Raw genomic sequence first — 20,464 nt, 5'->3', positions numbered from 1 at the left:
GATCGATCCTGCCTTGTCTACCAGAACGGAGCTCTGAGTGCCACGTCCAGTCATTCCTTGGACACCTGCAGGGATGGGGACTCCACCACCTCCCTGGGCAGCCCATTCATAAAATCATAGAATTATAAAATCACAGAATGGTTTGGGTTGAAAGGGGACCTTCAGGATCACCCAGTTCCAACTCCCCTGCTGTGGGCAGGGACACCTTCCACTAGACCAGGTTGCTCCAAAGGTGATTAGACATTAGACATCGGAATTTCTAATTGCCCTCTCTGCGAAGAAATTCCTGCTAATGCCCAAATAGACTATTTATACAGATATTCGGATTTTCAGGGGTTAACTCTCCTAATCTCATCCATCCCTCGGAGAGAGGCACTAATTAAAAACAAAGCAGGGAAAACCGTCCAGCACGAATTATCTCACGGAAAGGAAAAAAAAAAAAAGAAGAAAAAAAGATAAAATAATATCCGCCTCTCCGCACGAGACAAAACTGCCTCTTCCCCTTTTTTCTCCCCTGGCCGCGCTTGGCATCACCATCACCGAGCCGGCGGGGCCGTGCCGGTACCAGCGGCGGCGGCGGCCACGACAACAAGCGGAGGGGCCGGGCTTTGCGGGGAGAGGCGGGTCCTGCCACCTCCCCCCGCCCGCTGAAGAGCCGCGGCGAGGGCGGGAGGGCGGCACAGAGCGGGGAGGCAGCGGCGGAGCATCAGCGCGGAGCCAGCGCAGCATCAGCGCAGCGCCGCGGGCCGGGGCTCCAGCGCGGCTCGGCCGGCAGCGCCGGGCACCCACCTGCCCTCCCTGCTCCTCTCCTCCTCCTCCTCCTTCTTCTTCTCCGGGACTCTCCGCTGGGATCGGCCCCGCCGCTGGTGGTGGTGTGTTGTTGTTGGCCGGCGCGGCCACATCGAGGATATTTTGGCTGCCGGCGCCTCGTTGTTTTGGACTCTCTGCTCCGTGTGCCGGTGCCGCCGCCCCGGGAGGGACGCTCAGGAGCGCCGGGATAATCGGGGGCCAGGTGAGGCGGGGGCGGCCGCGGGGAGGGAAGGGGAGGGAGAGAGGAAGGGGGGCGGCTCGTCGGTGCGACCCCGTTCCGTGTCCGAGCGCTCCAGCCCCTTCCATGTCCGGGTGCTCCAGCCCCTTCCTCGCCGGAGCGCCCCGATCGCGCCTCTGCCGAGGGGTCTCCGCGTCCCCCCCCGGCGATGCCCATCACAGCCCCCGCATCCCCCGCACCCCCTGAGCGGCCTCCCCCGGGGGCGATGGTGGAGCTGCGGGCGGAGGGACCCGGCAGGAAGGGGTTAATGGGCAGCGCGCTCTGGATTTGGTTAGTACTTTAAAGGGACTCGAAAAAAAAAAGAAAAAAAATGTTGGGCTGTGTGATCTCCCCCATCGAACTTTCATGTGGGCGAAGTGTGTCATGTGTGCGAGAAGTCATGCCGGCTCCCGGCTATCTCCCGCTTGGGGAGCTCGGGGGCTGCGCGGGGAATCAGTGCTCCGGTTGTCTCCTAACCTATTGCTAGGGAACTGAGTTGGGTTGGTTTGGGTTTGTTGTTGGTTTGTTTTTTTTTTTTTTTTTGGTCTGAAAAAATTGCCATTTAAAAGAAAACGACAACCAGACGCGTTATCCGCACTCTCCTCCCCTCCAAAAAAACAAAACAAAACAAAAAAAACCCACCATATATATATATAAAAAAACCTCAAGAAAAAATAACAGTAGATGTACATTAGATACGTTGAGGACACCAGCACGCCTCGGTTCTCCATGTGGATGCTTCCCAGATGAATCCAGCTGTGGGCAAGCACCTGGCTGTTGCTGAAAAGAAGAGCGATCAGAATTCAGGAGTATTAGTTAATAAGTGCCTGATCCTGTTGACCCTGTTCTGGTTCACCCACTCAGCTATGCGGGGGTGTTGAAGAAGGTGTCCTGCCAGTTAAACCAATTATAGCTGGCAAGCAGCAGTCATCAGCATTAGTGGAGGAGCTGGAGGTGAGGCCCAGTCACACCGGAGTGTTTTCTGAACTTAAACAGCAGCTTTCTAAGCCCAGCAGAAAGGCAGCTTTTAACCCCTCTGTGCCGTGAAAATCCACGCTGCCTGTTTTCAGCTCTGCGTGCCCGGCGATAACTCCGCAAGGGTTCCGTATCTCGGGGCGGGGAATTTGTGCTGCAGATGGGAGAAAGCTGGTGTGCGATGAGCAGAGGACGTAGAAATTCCTTTGTTGGAGGTATTTGGTCGGAGGAGGAAAGCTGGAGTGTTGCAAAACACGCTGAGGATCTTCGTATGTTACTCGGCTGGTCTAGTTTTGTCAAAGCTTTCCTTCCAGCAAGGCCGTGGAGCAGCCTAGCATGGAGTAACAGGGGCTTGGGTTAATGAGCAATCCAAAAGGTATAAACCTTTTGTTTTAGGGCCCTAAACATCTCTAAAGAAACAAACAAACAAACACAAAAAAAAAAAAAAGCCAGGAAAGAGAGTATCCCAGTGGGAAAATGACTGTTAGGATTTGTGGAGAGGTCAGCATTGCACACAAGTGCCAGAAATCCTATTTCTAGTCCTAGCCGGGGGTCAGACCTAAACTTGCTGAATATACATAAAATATGTTCCCAAATACTTTCAAATCTCTTAAGTTTACAGCCAGTTATCCCTGGATACCAGAGCAGAATTCAAAGGCAAAACAAAAGGGAGTTAAAAATCTCTGTTTACTTTTTAAAAAAAACCGAACACAAGGATAAACAGTTGTTTAAACTGTGGCAAATTTAATGAACAGATTAGGATGCTTGCTGAGTGAGACTCACGCTGTGTAAAATTCTTTGCTGCTCAATGAGATGTGTAATTTAGATCAAATATTTGTACGTGCTGTTTGAGGTAAAAAACATCATTCAGTAGATTGCACTTTTTGGGTAACGCTAATGAATATTCTTCTCAAAGTCAGTTGTTTTATTTTATTTCAATTACAAACCCGATATTACTGTCTGGTAACAGTGAAGTTGAAACAGGCCTTTCAGGTTAAGGACTGCTGTCATTTTTTGTTTTATTTTTTAATTTTTATTAGCAAGTGATCAGCTGTTTAAGAGGATGAAAGGGCTCCTTGTCTTTGGCTGTTGGATGTTTTATTTCCCTCTCTGTTTATATGGACAGCTTTTGAGTGTGCTGTCACTTTTAACAAGCTGGGCTCGTTTTGTTAAGCTCCTAATTTGCCACCTTTTTCCGAATTTAAGATTGTATCTACTTATTTCCTTGTGGTAACACGGCTGATGAGAGAACTGGCTTGTAATAAGTGATCACAGTTTTTTGTGGAAATACTGATAGTGCCTTATGTGGCTATTTAAATACAAGTGCATGTTTTCAGGCAGTTTTTGGGGAGCAAGAGAACTTAGCCCAGTGCTGTGAAAAAGGGGAAGGAAAATTGTCGTGAGTGTAGCCTGATAAGGTATCATTCACCGACACCTGAATTGCAGCATCACACTAAACCTGAACAATAGGCCATAAAACTGGCTTTATTCCTTATGTTTCATCTCTCCCATAGGTCAGTAAGAGGATATGAATCTTAGCACTCTTTTCCTTAAGTGATACATGGGAGGACAAGTTACACAGGCCTCTCACAGCCTTATTCCTGGTAATAAGGGTGATATGATAAAGCTTTGACTTCAGTGGCATCAACCTGCTGATAGTGGTCTCATTATCAGCTCTTTAAAAAGGGTGTTTTGCTGTATAAACCCATTTGAGTCAAAACTCAGGCCCTCTAGAGCTTTATCAATATGTTAATCCTGTGTTTAGAAAACGTGCCAGGGTGACATGGTTGTGACATGGTTTGGAGATGCTCTGCCTGGTAAAGGCAGGAGGTTCCTGGTGCTGAGTACTGGCTTCAGTGATTATTCAGAACGGGGTGAGAGGGGTGAATGCAGTAGGTGAAGGTGTATCTCTCTCACTCCTCTTCCTTCCCTTTGAAAGCCAAAATCTGAAGTGAATCATGGCCTGTGAGTGGGAATACAGTAAGCAAAAATAACACGAAGCTGAACGCTTAAGATAATGGGTGAAAGCTGGAAAAGGTCCAAGGAAATAGATACTTGGTGGGCAAAGGAATTCTGTGGGCTTTTCAGACTTAGCAGAGTCTTTGTGAAAGCTCTTCCAGTTAAAAAGCAGGATGGGAACTGTGCCCTGTGTGGTTGGGATGTTGGCAGTGAGAAGGAAAGCTTTGCCCGTGTCTCGTTCCGTGAGCTCTTCCATGGTCTGTTCACATCTGTTCACATCTGCTCGCTTCCTACATGGCAGTATTTTTTTTCATGTGACCCCTCTCATTTTTCAGATGAGTGATTTTGGGATCAGAAACATGGATCAAGTCGCTCCTGTGTCGAACATGTACAGAGGAATGCTCAAGGTGAGTTCTCCTGAGTTGCCACCTCCTAAACCCGCCTGGGGCATCTCCCAGCTGATGAATTTAGTCGTGTTCTTATTGCACAGGGATTGGATGAGGCGGGTTTTGATTGAAGGGGAACACAGGTTTTAACTGAAACCTCGTACCCCCTCATCTTCCAGAGTATCCCCCCTGAGTTCCATAGAGGTGTGAAAAGCAGAACTGAAATAGGAAGGTGTAAATCTTGCCCCCTCAACCCTCTTCCCCAAGGAGGTTCCCTCTCTGTAAATGCTGAGATTTTGAAAGTGAGAGGTAGATAAGGACTGAGCTCAGATTTGTTGTTGGTGATGGAACTTGGGCTTAAATCAAGGTTAAAGGATGGGCACCAGGGGTGGTCTTTGTGTTTGAGATTAGCAGAGAGCTGTTCTGATAGACTGGTTGGGTTTGGTACATTCCCAAGCATTGTATGGAATAAAAGTAGTTTTTTCACTTACTACTTGCAACTGTTATTAATGGAAATCCATTACATTGTGGGGAAAAAAAAAAAATTTAAAATATCTTTAACCTTTAGATAGACTGCATCTGTTATCTTGTTTTGAGAGGGATTTACAAACTGAGATTCAGCATTTAAGGCTTTCCCTCCTCCCCATCCATGCAAGTTGCATTTCAATCCCAGTATCAGTTTTTCACACAGCACTGATTAATGTAAACCAAATAAAGGTTAGGGAGGCACTTTTGGCTCTCATTGGTTTTGAGGAATGTCTGTGTTTTGAGGAACCAGTCAGTGAGACTGGTGTGCTGACTGCTCTGGTGTCTTGTGTCCCCTCTTAGCTTTTCTTTTCCTCCTCACAGCAACAATAAAATCCAAGAGATCCCCCAACTTAACAACTGTGTGCTCTCTAACACAGTGGTTGTTTTAAGCAGTTATTCAGTTATCATAGAATTAAGTCAAAGTAGAGAGCTGTATTTTGCTATTTTGTAGCTGTTCACATATTTAATTCTGTACTAATTACTCTTATGTTAAAAGGCCACATAAAATAGTTGCATAACTGATAGGACAAGCAGACTTCATTCTACATTGTTTTTCCCTTTTTAGTACTATTAAATCAAGAACCTGCTTAAACATTAATCTTCTCCTTTTTGAAATATGAGACTAGCACAGTATGGATTTTACTCATTCACATGCCACAGCATTTTTTCCAGTGACTCAGGATAAGGGTCAGCTATTTACACAAAATGCAGGAGTTTCCAGATTGTGTTGAAAGAACTTGCCCTTTCTTTGAGGTGCTGGTGATGACTCAGTGCTTTTATCTAGTAATGTATAAAGAATCTTTTACCAGCAGATTTGGCAGCTCTTATTAACTTGTTTTATTCAGTTGGGGTTGGCTCTGACTCTGCCTGGGGGTTACCTGACCCAAAAGTACACAGTTTTGTCTCTGCTGGCCAGGAGGTTTCTGAACCATTAACCAAGGCATGATCCTGGTTGTGGTGACGTGAAAAGTTTGGGATCGTGGAGGAACATTAACGCTCGTTTGCTGTTCCAGGAACACAGTTCAGATCACTTTTGCGTTGCACATAAACACTGCCCTGAAGAATCTGTGCCTTGTCCTCAGCTAAATCCTCTCCCTTGGCATCAACTGGCAGACCAAGCGTTTGCCTGAAACAAATAAGCATCTGCAAGTTTGTCTCCAGCTCCCTGAGCTGCAGTGGCTGCCATGAGCAGGCTGTGGTTTTCCGGAACAATGTTCTATCCTCAGGTGCTTTTAAAAAATCTCAGTGGCAACTTCGTATCCATGTGTGCCTCCAGATACTGCAGATATGGGTTCTTTGTGACTAACAGGGAAGTTGCATAACTTGTTTTTTTCAAGTTATTTCCTCCTCTCTTAACATCCCTTCTGCCCCCCAAAGACTTAAGTGGATGGGGGATCTCATAAGGCACCAGTGGTTCCAGCACACACACACTGGCACGTGTGTCAGGCTGAAAGGATTAAAGTGTTCAAAGTACAACAATATTTATTGAATGTTGTCAACATAACAATAGAATCCCCTTTTATCTGGAACGCCTTCGTCAGTCCTGTTTGTCCCTTTCTGGGTAATGAAACTGGAAATGTTTCGCTGAGCACTTGAAAGACTGCAAATCCAGCAACTCAAGAAATATAAAAATCTCAGCAAAGGAGTAACATCTTTCCCCAAGAGCTTCTAAACTGGCTGTATAGCTTCAAGTTATGTGGTTCAGATAAATTTTTTCCTTTCTTTTTTTTTTTTTTTTTTACAAAATAAAAGCTGCATAAACCTACTGCAGCTCTTACCCTGGCAGTGGTTTTCCTGTGATTTACTGCTCCTGCCTCTGCTAGTAAGTGGGCAGTCAATGTAAAGAGTTAAGGGAATGAGGATTTCTTTAAAATTTACCTGGAAATAAATATATATATATGTGTGTATATATATATATACACACCACATGTGCATTCTCTATTGTTAAAAGCCTCGATTCCAGGAAAACTAAAACTAAGAATATCCTTCTTTGGCTTTGGTGTAACCTGCAGAACATCCACCCACCTCCCACCCGTGGCTGGGTTTTATCCACGGACAAGCAGCTGTGCCCTTTCAAAGGCACGAGTTCGAGGCCGTGGTTGCTCTTGGTGTCTCCAAACGTAGCAAACCCAGCCCCAGCCGCTTCCCAGCAGAGCAGCTCACGCTTCTGGAGCGAAATGCTGACGTTGTTTCCCGTTTGTTCTGTTGCTTTGCAGCGTCAGCCGGCGTTTGACACCTTTGACGGCTCCAGTTCGCTCTTTGCTGGGTATTTTTTCTCGCTCAACGAGGACCAAACGCTTCAAGAAGTGCCAACGGGATTTGATTCCACTTCTTACGGTAACTCTTCCTTTTGCTCCTCAGTCTGGTCAGCAGGTCAGGAATTTGAGGGGTCTGACTTAGCATCTCCTGGCTGTGCTTTTGCAAGTGCAAAAAGTGGATTTCCCTAGAAAGAAGTGGGGTTTTATCTTTTATCTGTCTTTTATCCATGTGAGTTGCTCTCTGGATAGTTGCTGTTTTCTGTGCTGAATGGGAATAAAAACTAGGATTCAGTAGCTTTGTAGATTGACTCTTCACAGGAGAAGCCTTAGCAGGTGTTAAAGCAGAACTAAGAGCTGAAAAACCTTGAGGAAGTTTTATGTGTTTTTAAACTTGCACCATCTCAACCATAATTAAGTTGCAAGCGCTCTGCAAGCTCCTTTTTTTGAACCTCTGGTGTTAAATCCCAGTATATTTTATTCCATGCCTTAAAAAAAAATGAGATGGAGATGTTTACAGATTTTCTGACTTTATTTCTGTCTAGGACAGTATTTCCCAAGAGTTCTCTGCGAATCCTTGCCTAAAATGCCTAAAAAACAGGGAGCTTTGCACAAAATGTGGATATTTTACCTGATGCTGCTTTTATCTCGCTTAAGGGAAGGGAAAACCAAACCTCAGAAAGCCACAGGTGCTTTGTTGTAATGTGATTGTAATCAGTCACCTGCTCTGGTCAGCAAAGCAAGTCCCAGCAGATATTGGGAAGGGTGTGGTAAGGACAGAAGTTAAGCACAGGCTGGGCCAAGTGGAGCCTGTAGATAGTCTGGGAGAGCAAGGAGAGCTGCAGAAATTCATCCCTGGAAGTGTCCAAGGCCAGGTTGGATGGAGCTCTGAGCAACCTGGGCTGGTGGAAGGTGTCCCTGCCCATGGCAGGGGTCTGGAACTGGATGAGCTTTAAGGTCCCTTCCAACCCAAACCATTCTGTGATAAACTGAGGCATCTTCTGGTGAAAATTGCCCAATATAAAACACTGAGTGGAAGCCAAATTTGGCCTTAAAATGAGATCTGCTTGTACATTTAAGGATCAGTTAAGTAGATGAGTGATTTATGCTGGTGTATAATGGTGCCAACTTTGTGTTTTGTTGCATTATTTACCCCCTTGGTACCAACTTGTTGCCAGTCACAATTGTTTGGTTCAGGTGATAGAAAAATCTATTGAGCCACGTCCTTGGGTGATGGAGAGATGCCTGGGAAGGTCTGAAATACAGCGTTAAAATGGTGCAGGCTGGCTCCCCACAACCTTCCTGTCAGTTGTTTAGCTCTCAAACTAATTGAAGACTGGACTTACAAAGAAGTCAGGGGTCAAATCATAAGTGGCAAAATAGGAATGTGCGATCTCATTTCCTTAAAAACACCACCCAAAAGCAATAGTAAAGTTTCCCTGCAACAAAAGGCACTTAATGTAAGGACTAGGAGTAAATAAGCATCATCTGTGTCATGGAAAGCTGCAAAGCTCCAATTAGTGATTCAGTCTTATCAAATGAGTAGCACAGAGATTTTAGGAGATGGATCTCTGCTTTTTGTCTCTGATTTTAAAACCCCGACTTCCCAGCCTCGTTTTTGTGCTTCAAATAGCAAAAAAACCCTGTTTTCTTTCACTGGCTCGAAATGTAATGTATCTTTTTCTCCCCTCCACCCCTTCTCTTTCTTGCAGAGTCCAACAACTGTGAATTGCCTCTGTTAACCCCGTGCAGCAAGGCTGTGATGAGTCAGGCCTTGAAAGATACTTTCAGTGGTTTCACAAAGGAACAGTGTCGGCTGGGTATCCCAAATAGTAAGTGTTTTGCTATTTATAAGCTTTTTTTTTTTTTTTTTTTTTTAATGCTAAGGGGGAGGCTGAATAGCAGCTCTTTGAAAAGAGAAAGGATGATGTCAGTAGGAAATACAAGAATGGATCCTATGTGAATCTGGCACAGCTTGACTTGGAAAGCCCAGACTCGCTGGTATTAAAAAAAAAAAAACAAAAAAGGGTGCATGGAGAGCTCATGTTTTGGCAGCATGAGAGAGAATCAGCTAAGCTGAGAACATCCAAGTGAATGCAGAAGGAAAAGAGAGGACTGTGGGGTTTTTAAATTCAAACCCACACTCATTCTGAACTCACTGGGCACTAAGTAACTTGTGCAATCTATTTTTTTTAAATTCACTGCTTTCTAGCGAAGATGATCTGACAAAGGGCAGGATTTGCCTCTAAATGCTCTAAGTGTCCTTTCTGTCTTGCAGATCCCTGGCTGTGGACTGAACAGCAGGTTTGCCAGTGGCTTTCATGGGCTACCAATGAGTTTAGCTTGGCAAATGTGAACTTCCACCAGTTTCTTATGAGTGGCCAAGACTTGTGCAACCTGGGCAAGGAGCGTTTCCTGGAACTGGCACCTGACTATGTGGGTGATATTCTGTGGGAACACCTGGAACAGATGATAAAAGGTAGTTAGAGAGCCAGAAAGAGATTTTTTTTGTTTAGGGCTCTGCCCTGACAGAAACTGAAATGGGGCCCTTTTTCAACAGTGGTTTCACTATGAAGGGCTTTTATTACACATGAACTGTAAAACTTGGTTAATATTATCAGAACTGTTAATATGTCCTCGGTGTGCCAAAGCACAGATGCAGATAGCTGCAGGAATTCTGTGTTCAGGCTGTTGGGGTCAGGTTTTAATATGGGAAAAATAATTGGAATAAATGAGCTTAGGATAAGACCACTGTAAATACCTCGTTAAAAACAGTTAACCAAGAGTTGGACCTTAAAACACCCTGCAGTTATTGCTGTTTATCAGTTTTATGTTAAAGTTCAATTGGTGTGATGGTTTTCAAGCCTGTTGGAAGCTGGTTGGGTGTTTTGGGGTGGTTTCTGTCGAGAGAAAGAATGCAATATTGTGTCAGTAAAATTTCTGTGAGTGTTGGCCCCGAAATACTCAAAAGATTCAGAAGCTTTTCACGGCACACAGGGCATATCTTCAAAACTGTAACCCCCAAATTTCCTTTTTCTCCTCTCCCCAGACAGCCAAGAGAAAACACAGGATCAGTATGTGGAGAACTCTCACCTCACCTCTGTTCCTCACTGGGTCAACAATAATTCGTTAAGTAAGTATTTTTTAAAAATTGCCATCTTTTTTCATCTTTCAGCTACTTCTAAGGAATGTCACAGATTCCACTGTAAAAAAACAAAAAGCACCAGAATAGTTCCTGTGCTCGAGGAGAACATTTGAGTTCAATTGCTGCAGCCTTCTTTCCTTGTATTGTTTAATTGTCATCTAATTTATATCGGAAATCTTTTGAAGAGCAAAGGCTCGGAGAAAATTAAATTTCCTCTCGGGAGTGCCAAACCCTCCATCTGTGGAGCAGAATGACCACTCCCATCTGCAGAAAACAGGGGCAAAAACTACCATCACTGGGAAGCAGCAAGAGTTATGTTTAGGCTTTTTAAAGGCTGGGGAAGTGCAGTTGGAGCTTTTGGAAGTGTGTGGGATGCAGTGCTGGCTCCCTCAGATCGCTTGATTGATGTTGTATTTTATTCTGCCACAGTCTTCAGCTCAACCTGATTACACCACTTAACGGTGAGGGCCTTACTCAAAACCACTTAAACTTCCTCTTTTTTTTTGTCCTCCAGCCCTGTAGTTTCCTTGGAGAACAAACAATAGATGTTTGTGGCTGGCAAGTTACAGAGGGAGATTTGCAGAATCTGATTTGGTGTATTTAGTGCATTAGTTTGTTTAAGGGTCTGCAGGGAAAATAATCTAATTCTTTCGTTTCTTTTTTTTTTTTTCAGCTGTTAATGTAGATCAGAACTCCTATGGAATGCAGATGCCTGGATACCCTAAACCCCTCAGTTATCCCAAACCCAACCTCCTGACTGACGTCTGTCAGACCTCCACGGCACCGAATCTCCTCAATCCAGAACAAGAGTTTTCATTGTTCCCTAAAGCCCAAGCAGATGCTGTTGGTGTGAACTACTGTGCAGTAAACCAGGATTTCCCAAGGAACAACCTGAATTTGCTGATGGATAATTCTGGTGAGTCATTATCTGCATGTGTTTTCCTCCTTTGAATAATTTATATGTGCAGGGTGGATTGAGGAGGAGGGGGAAAAAACACTGACAATTCATGCATTGTTTTTTATTTTATTTTATAAAGGTAAGCTGAGAGAACACGAATCCAGTGACAGTGGTGCAGAAAGCTATGAGAGCTCAGATTCCATGCTGCAGTCCTGGAACAGCCAATCTTCCCTAGTGGATTTACAGCGTGTGCCATCCTATGAGAGTTTTGAGGATGACTGCAGCCAGTCCTTGTGCCTGAGCAAACCTACAATGTCTTTCAAAGACTATATTCAAGAAAGGAGTGATCCTGTGGAGCAAGGGAAACCAGTTATACCAGCAGCCATCCTGGCTGGCTTCACTGGTAAGTTGTGGAGCGAAATGGTCACTCCTCCTCTTCTTAGGTAACATCAGTATTCCCCACAAGTCCATAAGTGCGTGCCATGGGGGTAGAGACCACTAGTCAGGAAGGTTTTCAGTTTTAAATGTCACTAAACAAAGTCTCATAGGATTATCCACCCCCAGCAAGAACAGGCAGGTATGTCAGGACACAGGAGAATCAAATACACTTGTTGATCTGTTTGACAAAGAGGGAAACTTGGACACAGTCTCCCACATTTGGGAGTTTCCACAGGTGTTGGCTTGCTTGTTAAAGCCTTATTCTCATAGTCCTTGCTGAAATTGGGTTTTGCTCCAAAACATTTGCCAAGTTGAAGAGTGCAGGACAAGCCCTGGAGCTTGAAATGCAGCTGGCTGGGAGGTGGGAATGAGAGATGAGGGATCCATGTGAAAGGGGAAAGACAGAACTTGAGTCAAATCCTGTGTTTCCATGAAAAAGCTGACTTGTTTTAATTTTAACGTGTTGAGGAGATTTGTGCTATAAAATAAAACCTTGGGTTTCTTTCTGATTTTAAAAAAAAGATAAATCAGAGTAATTACAAGATCTGTTCCGTGATACAAGTCTGGTCACATGCACTTGGTTGTAGGAGTGTTAATTATGGTTTCTACCTCTCTCTCTCTCTCTCCCAACAGGCAGTGGACCCATACAACTGTGGCAATTCCTGCTGGAATTACTGACTGACAAGTCCTGTCAGTCATTCATTAGTTGGACAGGAGACGGATGGGAATTTAAACTGGCTGATCCAGATGAGGTACGTGGCTACTCGTGGTGAACAAAAAGATTTAGGGGTCTGAACTGCCATCTGAAATGAAGGATTTTGGAAACTTTTAACTGTGGTCATTAAAAATAAATAGGATGCACTTTCATTTTCTGACGCTGTTATCAGCAGGGAAGTTGTTTTATTGAGAGATGGGATATAAAGTCCACTGAAGCCTTTTTATTAAAGAGAGGGAGGAGGGATAAATAATTAACTCCAAGGAACTTCATATCATTCAACTCCCAGTCCTGTGGTGCTTAGTAGCAAATCAGTGGTGAAATGCTGTTTTCCTGAGGGGGCACACAATGTGCCAGAGTTCCAGCAGTGTTTGGATGATGCTCTCAGGCACATGGTTGGATTTTTGGGGTTATCCTGTGCAGGGCCAGAAGTTAGACTTTGGTTCTTGTGGGATGCCTCCAACTCAGGATATTCAGTGGGTTTTTGTGGGTTGTTTTTTGTTTGTTTGTGGTTTTTTTGTTTTGTTTTGTTTGGTTTTTGGGTGTGGTTTTTTTTTTTTTTTTTTGATGTTGTCCTGTGCAAGGCCAGAAGTTGGATATGGGTGACCTTTGTGGGACCCTTCCAATTTGGGAATATTAAGTGATTCTGGGGGTTGTCCCATGCAGACTTGGCAGTTAGACTTTGATGATCCTTGGGGGACCCTTATAACTTGGGTTATTCAGTGATTTTTGAGATTGCCCTGTGCAAGGCCAGGAGCTGAACTTTGAACCTTGTGGGACCCTTCCAACTTGGGTTATTCAGTGATTTTTAAATTTTTATTATTATTATTATTAGCTTTTTTTTTATTTTTGGGGAGAGGTGTCCTGGGCAAGACTGAGAGTTGGACTTTGATGATCCCTGTGGGATATCCAGTGACTTTTGGGGTGTCCTGTGCAAGGCCAGGAGTCATTCTCCGATAATCCTTGTTGGGTACCCTTCCAACTCGGGATATTCAGTGACTTCCCTTAAGAAATTCCTTCACTGCAGTGAAACCCCTTTAAAAATTTGGTCTCCTCAAGCACGTTTTGGCCCATCCCCTGTGAACTGGTATCACTTTTTTCAGTGACCTTAATGCCTGGCGTTTATCCAAGCAGAAAAACTCCTATAAAATCCTTTTTTTTTCTTTTTTTTGGCTTCCCTTTCAGGTGGCCCGGCGGTGGGGGAGGAGGAAAAACAAGCCCAAGATGAACTACGAGAAGCTGAGCCGGGGCCTGCGCTACTACTACGACAAGAACATCATCCACAAGACGTCGGGGAAGCGCTACGTGTACCGCTTCGTCTGCGACCTCCACAACCTGCTGGGCTACACGGCCGAGGAGCTGCACGCCATGCTGGGGGTCCAGCCGGACACCGAGGACTGAGCCCCCCTCTCCCCACCCCAGGGTGTGGGAAGACCACCTGGAGTGGAGGACTCCGTGTGTGTGTGTGGGAGAGCCCCTTCTCCCGCCCGCTCCGGCCCGGCCGCCGCTCCTGGGGGAAATCGGGACCTTGGCGGGAGGCCCCGGAGGAGATTTTTTTGGCCTCTAGGTGTGGAGGTCGGCACGGCTCCCCTTGGATCTGTCGTGGAGACACGGAAAACGCTCTGGGGATGCTCGAGGGCCGCCGTGTAATTAAAGGGGTGGCTTTAAAAACCAAAGGTTGGGTGTGTGTGAGAGAGAGAGAGGCCGGCGGCGCAGCGCGGGCGTTGTTGTGTCGCTCGGATGTTTTTAAGACACCGTCAACGTGGCGTCTTTATTACGTGAAGATTATCCATTTATTTAAAAACTGCAAAAAAAAAAAGAACCCCCACCTTAATTTATTTGAAAGGAGCAGCGAGGAGACCGATCAGTACTTTTTGGATCAGTACTTTTTGTTTTTTAAAGCACGTTTTAGTATTGTTGTTGCTGTTGTTGTTGTTGTTGTTGTTGTTACTCCAGGAATGTGCTGCACAAGGTACACAAACACTCCCGTGGCCAAAACCAGATGTAGCAACTGTTAACAAAAAAAAAAACAACAAACAAACAACAAACAACCCACCCTTTAAAAAAAAAAAAGGGAAGGAAAAATCATACCATTTCAATACTCAGTTTGTACATATTCTGTGATTCCTTTGGAAACTCTGATGTTCCTATTTAACAGATCCTGTATAGTGTAAATTAAACTAATTGTATGTGTGGTTTTGAAATAGGATGAATGTAAACTTATCAGATGTGGGTTCTGTTGGGGTTTTTTTTTTCATATTTGTCTAGGATCTACAACCTTCTGCAAATATTTAATTGGCCTGAGAGACAACAGAAGTGCTCAGTATGCATGAATATTTTGGGGGGGGGGGGAGGGAGGGGCTGGCTCAGGGTTTTGCCAAAGCTGGCAATTCTTTGTGCATTTTGGCATTTTTACAGGAAACTAATGTTGTATTCTGGGACATAAAAGGGCCTGTTTGTGGTTTCTTCTATAACCGAAAGTGAAAATATGAATATGGATAAAATTACCTTTTTTTTTTTCTTTGTAAATGGCATATGTTTTTTCAACTTCTATGCATGTACTTTTAAACAACAACAACAAAAAATTTATATACAAGCCTTATTTTTTCAGTTCACTTGTCTCTTCTTCCTGCAGTTTATTCTGTATGATTAAAATATGAATTCTATTTTTGGAAATAACTGTGACTCCTTTTCAAAGATCAGGAGGGTTTTATGTAGCAGCTATTTTTACTGCAAAAAAAAAAAAAAGGAAAAAAATCACTGGAAAAACGTACTTTGTAAGAAAGCTTTATTTTTTATCTGAGCTTGATGTACATTTAAATGTGTTGTACAGTGTGAGAGGTTTAAAAAATATGAGTCTTCATTAAAACCTCTTGAAAAGAAAATGGTGTGTGTGCTTTTCCATCTGGAAAGTTTCAGGAGGGGGTCCTTTCTTTATTTTTTGTTGGTTCAACCCTTGTCCTCTGCAGGACAGAAGAAAGTAACCCCCAAAAACCCCAAACCATCCAGAATTAAAGGTTGTTGGAGAAAATACTGTGAGAGTGCAGGGGCTGGTGGGCTTGAGCCAAGCTCAATGTATGCAACCACTCTGTGTTTAGATATAAATTCAAGTTAACACCTTTGTGTTGTGCCTCTGAAAGAAAAATATCAGTTGTGGGGTGCGAATCTGAGTGTAAAGTGATGGGTGAATATATGGAAAAACAGAGGTGTTGAGATGCTTTAGCTTAAACTGTTCCTGTCTTTATCTCATAACTCTTCTTCAGCCCTCCAGAAAAGCAGGAAATGTGGAAACATTCGTGCATATTTTAAAAGTCAAAAATGCCATTATTAAATGATTCCTCTTGGCCTCTTGATCTTTCTGTCTACCAAACTTGCCTGGCCTTGTTGTTGCTTTCTGCACAGTCACTCTGGTGTGGCAGCATGTTAAAAACCAGGGGTTTGGGGGTCTTTTTTTTGTGTTATGTGGCTTCCTAAATGGAAGGAGCTGAAAGGATAGGCACGTGTCTTGTAGCATGGCCCTGGTTCTGAACAGCTGCAGACACTTTTTCAGCCTTACAGCCTTACTTTTCCTCGTCCCTGTGAAGGAAAAGAATCATAAAATGGCTTGGATTGGAAGGGACCTTAAAGATCATCCAGTTCCACCCCCTGCCATGGGCAGGGACACCTTCCACTAGCCCAGGTTGCTCCAAGCCCCATCCAACCTGGCCTTTCCAACCTGAATGATTCCATGATCCTGTTCTACGAAACCCCAGTCTCCTACCTGGATTGGGCCTGTGCAGCAGTTCAAGCTGTAACCCAGTGTGACCCAGAAGACAATTCTTAAAGGATATTTTGTCCCACAGAAAGCACAGCTCTGTTTTCTCAGCCACCCAGCATCAAAGAGGCTGTTGAAAGCAGTCTGGCTAAGTTCTTCACCTTCTCCAGGACATGCCTCCCTGCCCTTCCAGCTGCCAGCTTTCCTCATGAGACAGCAGTCAAAATAAAGTCTTGCACTTGGCACCTACCCACAGCTGGCATGGCACCTCTAATAACAAACTTTGTCTTCAAAGTCTTGTTTTTCTTTTTTTCTTTAAAAAAAAAAAGAAAAAAGTAGAATCCCATCCTAAAGAAAACAACACCTCTGGGCTGGGAAATCTGTAAACCACAAATGCTCCATGTCCAGGAGGCTCTTCTGGGAAACATTTGTGTGCTGCACCCTGTTCCCAGACTCACCTCAGGTCTCAGCTGCCAGGTGCAGGTGAGGAGCATGAGAATGGGGCAGAGGATGGATCAATTATCCCAGTACTTTACCTCCACCAGTGGGAGAAGGATTGAGTAAACCTGGCCACTCTCTACTCGCTATTCTTCAAGCATTGGAGAGCAGCACCTCACCCGGGGTCTGAGGTGAGGGCACACCAAGGTTTTGCTCAGCAGTGCAAGACAAAGATTTCTTCTCAATACCCTTTCTCATGGCACCTTCTGCTTTTTTGGCTTTTTGGCACATTGAGCTGATGATTTCAGAGAGCTGTCAGTGGTCCATTTTCTAGTAGCTACCATTTCCAAGTGTAGCATCTCATCCCCCGAGGTTGGGTTATTCTTCCTGGGGTGTATTTCTTTAAATTAACCTCCACTGATGGTGAAAATTAACCTGCCACCTTTTTGTCATCTCACGCCGTGTTTTGAGGTTCCTCTGGAGCTCCTCACCAGCACTGTGGCATTTGACTCCTCAAACTACTCAGCATCATCTGCAGACCTGGAGGATTCACAGTCCCCTCACCAGCCTGGGATTTCTGCCCCTGGTGGCTGATAATGTGCCAAGGACCAAGAAGTTTCCAGTTCCCAGCTCTTCCACACACAGGTTTCTGGTTGGCTCCAGGTAAGACACTTCAAGACAGATCCTCTGCTGCTCTTCTAGTACCTATAAATGAATAAAAGGAAAGAAAGAGAGAAAGAGAGAGAGAGAAAGAGAGAAAGAAAGAAAGAGAGAAAGAAAGAAAGAAAGAAAGAAAGAAAGAAAGAAAGAAAGAAAGAAAGAAAGAAAGAAAGAAAGAAAGAAAGAAAAGAAAGGAAGAAAGAAAAAGAAAGAAAGAAAAAGAAAGAGAAAGAAAGAAAGAAAAAAGAAAGAAAGAAAGAAAGAAAGAAAGAAAGAAAGAAAGAAAGAAAGAAAGAAAGAAAGAAAAGAAAGGAAGAAAAAGAAAGAAAAGAGAACTCTTTCACTTCCTCTTCTGCACTCAACCAGAAGCACCAAGGTGATGTTCTGACACATCTTTTTTGGGCTTGCCCTCTCCCTGAGCAGGTTGTGACCCAACACTCTTGTACAGCAGGACAAGATCTGGCGATGAACCAGAGCAGCAGCAGTTGTGGAACATGGAAGCACAGCATCTGTCCCTCGAGAGAGTTCAGTCAAGTGCTTTATAAATGCCAACCAGACACTGGATCCTCTTGTAGTTTTTGCCAAAAAAGCCTCTCGGAACTGAAAGGGAAGGGAGAACCAAAAGCCAGTGTACAAGTTCCCGTGGCCAGATCTCGGCCATCGTAGTTTATCTCGTGTCTCGTGTTTCTCCTCTTCTCTGTGTGGAGCTGAGCCCTCCTGTGTTCACACCACCATGTGACTGCAGCAGCGTTCATATGCCAGACACGTGAATGCTCCAAAGGTTAAAGAGGGAATAAAAGGTGTCCCTGTAACCAAGAAGAACAGAAAAATTCAGCCAGGGGTGTCTTTGGGAAAAGATATCCAGGATCTCGTGTGCGGTGTGTGCCATGTGATGCGCAGGCTGAAGCCACACAACGAGGGAAGTTATTAAAAATAATTAGGGCAGGTTGGCCAATGACAGCATGATTTGCTCTGTGCAAATTGAGATTTTCAAGTGGTAAGTCTTGGCCACGAATAAGAGAGTTTTGAGATAATTCTGCGGGCTGGGAAAGAAGCATCACAACTCGCCATTTTCTTCCGTCTGCCTCTACTTCTCCTGGCAGTTACGAGGTAAATGATGAACTCAACAAAACATAATGATTAACCAGTATAAGAAGTGCAATGAAACATCTGCACATGCTTTTCCTTTCTGGAAAACCAGGGCTGGGCTCGTCCCCCTGAGGAATGGCCAAGGGGGACAGTGGTGGAGCAACAGCTCCTGGCCTGCTCTGTGTACAACTCCCTCCCCATGGCGGTGTCCAGGGTGGGATTGTTCTGCACACTGGAGGGTTTCCAGCACCCATCTCCCACCTTGACTGTCTCAGTGAAGTGCAGGAACGAAGGAAAGTGTTTTCCATGAAAAGTTTGCAGGTCAAAACTCAGTCCCAAGTGCAGCGACCGTAATTCCCCCTCTCCTTCAGCTGGATGTTTGAACCTGGGTCCCTGCCCATGGCAGGGGGATTGGAACTAGATGGTCTTTAAGGTCCCTTCCTACCCAAATCATTCTATGATTTTATGATTATTAAGCTAAAGAAACCTGTTCCTACATGGCTGCCTCCCTTTGGCCCGACGTATCTTGAACCAAACTTCTTTTTCCTTTCCTAACTTTCTTTCTTTTTAATTCTTTTTTTTCTTCCCTGACAGAAGGCAAAGGACAATCTGGCAGATGCAGTTCCCCCATCGAGCTCCCTCCCATTCACAGGGAGCTTTCCTTCCCTCACAGGTTGCTTCCTGCCCTGCGGAAGGAGGGGAGTTCTTCCAAAAGAAATATCATTCCTCCTACAGTGCCTTTGAGCAGACCTGTTTGTTTGTTTTTCCCTGTCTGGAATGCCAGCCCCCCCCCCCGCTCCCCGGGAGATGCCAAGAACACAAGTCTCTCCCTGAAGTCAGGACTGGGTCCCAAACCCCCTTCTGCCATGTGTCCCACCCTGCAGCTCGAGCCAGTGGGGACAGTCTCTGCCTAAGGATGGGAACAGTGTCCCCAATGTCCCCTGCACAAGGCTCCTTTTCTTCCTCATCAGGAGTCTGCTGCCTTCCCAACTTCTTTCTTTTTTTTTTTTTCCCTTCTTTTTTAAACAAATACAACCATTGTTGTTTATGCAGGGAAAATTCCACTTTATCCTACAGGGGATTTGCTGGGATCCAAAGGCTCAGGATGTATCTTTTCCACAGGACAGTGCCTTCCAGGATGCACAGATCCCTTCTCCTCTCTTTCACGAGCATGGACACTTTCCACAGCACAGTGTTAAGCAATCTCTAAAATCCCCAGCTAGTGCTGTGACTGAGTCCTCACCCCATGACTGAGAGGGAAGGAAAGGGGATTCCTGCCAGGAAGGAGCCTCCAGTGAAACCAGTCCCAACCTCGAGCAGCTCCAGCCTTGAGCTCGTAAATGAGGGATTTGCCATTTCCCTTGGAGGGCATTCCCTTGCCCATCCTCAGGCAGCTGCTGTTTGGTTTGCTGCTCAGTCACAGCCACCACTGGAGTTCTGCATCCTTGTCTGGGATGCACAAGAAGAGATGTGGGCCTGTTGGAAAGAGTCCAGAGGAGGCCACTAAGTTGATCCCAGGGCTGGGAGAGCTGGGGGTGTTCAGCCTGGAGAAGAGAAGGCTCCAGGGAGACCTCAGAGCACACAAAGGGGCTACAAGAAGGCTGGAGAGGGACTTTTCACAAGGGCATGGAGTGATAGGACAAGGGGAAGTGACCTTAAACTGAAGGAGGGCAGGTTTAGACTAGATATTAGGAAAAAAAATCTTCCCTGTGAGGGTGGGCAGGCCCTGGCACAGGTTGCCCAGAGAAGCTGTGGCTGCCCCATCCCTGGGTGTGTCCAAGGCCAGGTTGGCCACCTGGTCCAGTGGAAGGTGTCCCTGCCCATGGCAGGGGTTTGGAACTGGATGTTCTTTAAGGTCCCTTCCAACCTGAAGCATCCTGTGACTGTATGAAATGACCCTTGTCAGTGGTAACCCTGGTGCTTGGGCAATTCTGACCAGCATGGTGTGACTCTGCCCAGGTCAGCCGTGTGCAGTGACTCACTCCAAAAATCCCCATCGGTGGAGAGGCCCATGTATGCTCCATCTTCCCATCCTTAAACGAGCAAACCTTTCCACTGGTTAAAGGAAGGAGATTATTTGCCAGGAGCAGGAGTGCTGGTGGTGCTGCCAACTCTCTGCAGAGCCCAGCAACCGGAAAAGCCAGCCCAGAACGGCCTCACAGGGCAAAGCTTTCACTGCAGAGATGGGGCCCGAGAT

The 20,464-nt window shown here is 45.2% G+C and overlaps 1 protein-coding gene across 1 annotated transcript; it reads left to right on the top strand.

Moving 5' to 3' along the window:
• The first annotated feature begins 752 nt into the window (after positions 1–752).
• On the top strand, positions 753–15,211 carry ETS2 (ETS proto-oncogene 2, transcription factor). Its single transcript, XM_050332846.1, has 10 exons — positions 753–1,012; positions 4,297–4,368; positions 7,092–7,212; positions 8,843–8,962; positions 9,409–9,609; positions 10,180–10,263; positions 10,949–11,191; positions 11,313–11,576; positions 12,245–12,363; positions 13,512–15,211. Exons 2-10 carry the CDS (start codon positions 4,297–4,299, stop codon positions 13,725–13,727), a joined length of 1,440 nt encoding a protein of 479 aa, XP_050188803.1. The 5' UTR covers positions 753–1,012; the 3' UTR covers positions 13,728–15,211.
• Positions 15,212–20,464: the final 5,253 nt, after the last annotated feature.

The sequence above is a fragment of the Myiozetetes cayanensis genome, unplaced genomic scaffold, assembly GCF_022539395.1.
Source record: "Myiozetetes cayanensis isolate MyiCay16 unplaced genomic scaffold, myiCay2020 scf5-8, whole genome shotgun sequence".
NCBI lineage: Eukaryota > Metazoa > Chordata > Aves > Passeriformes > Tyrannidae > Myiozetetes > Myiozetetes cayanensis.
This window is presented reverse-complemented; position numbering and strand designations above follow the sequence as displayed.

Coding starts and splice junctions, on each gene's coding strand:
- ETS2 (XM_050332846.1), top strand. CDS start 4,297: ATGAGTGATTTTGGGATCAGAAACATGGATCAAGTCGCTCCTGTGTCG. Junction 4,369..7,091: donor TGTACAGAGGAATGCTCAAG/GTGAGTTCTCCT, acceptor GTTGCTTTGCAG/CGTCAGCCGGCGTTTGACAC. Junction 7,213..8,842: donor ATTTGATTCCACTTCTTACG/GTAACTCTTCCT, acceptor TCTTTCTTGCAG/AGTCCAACAACTGTGAATTG.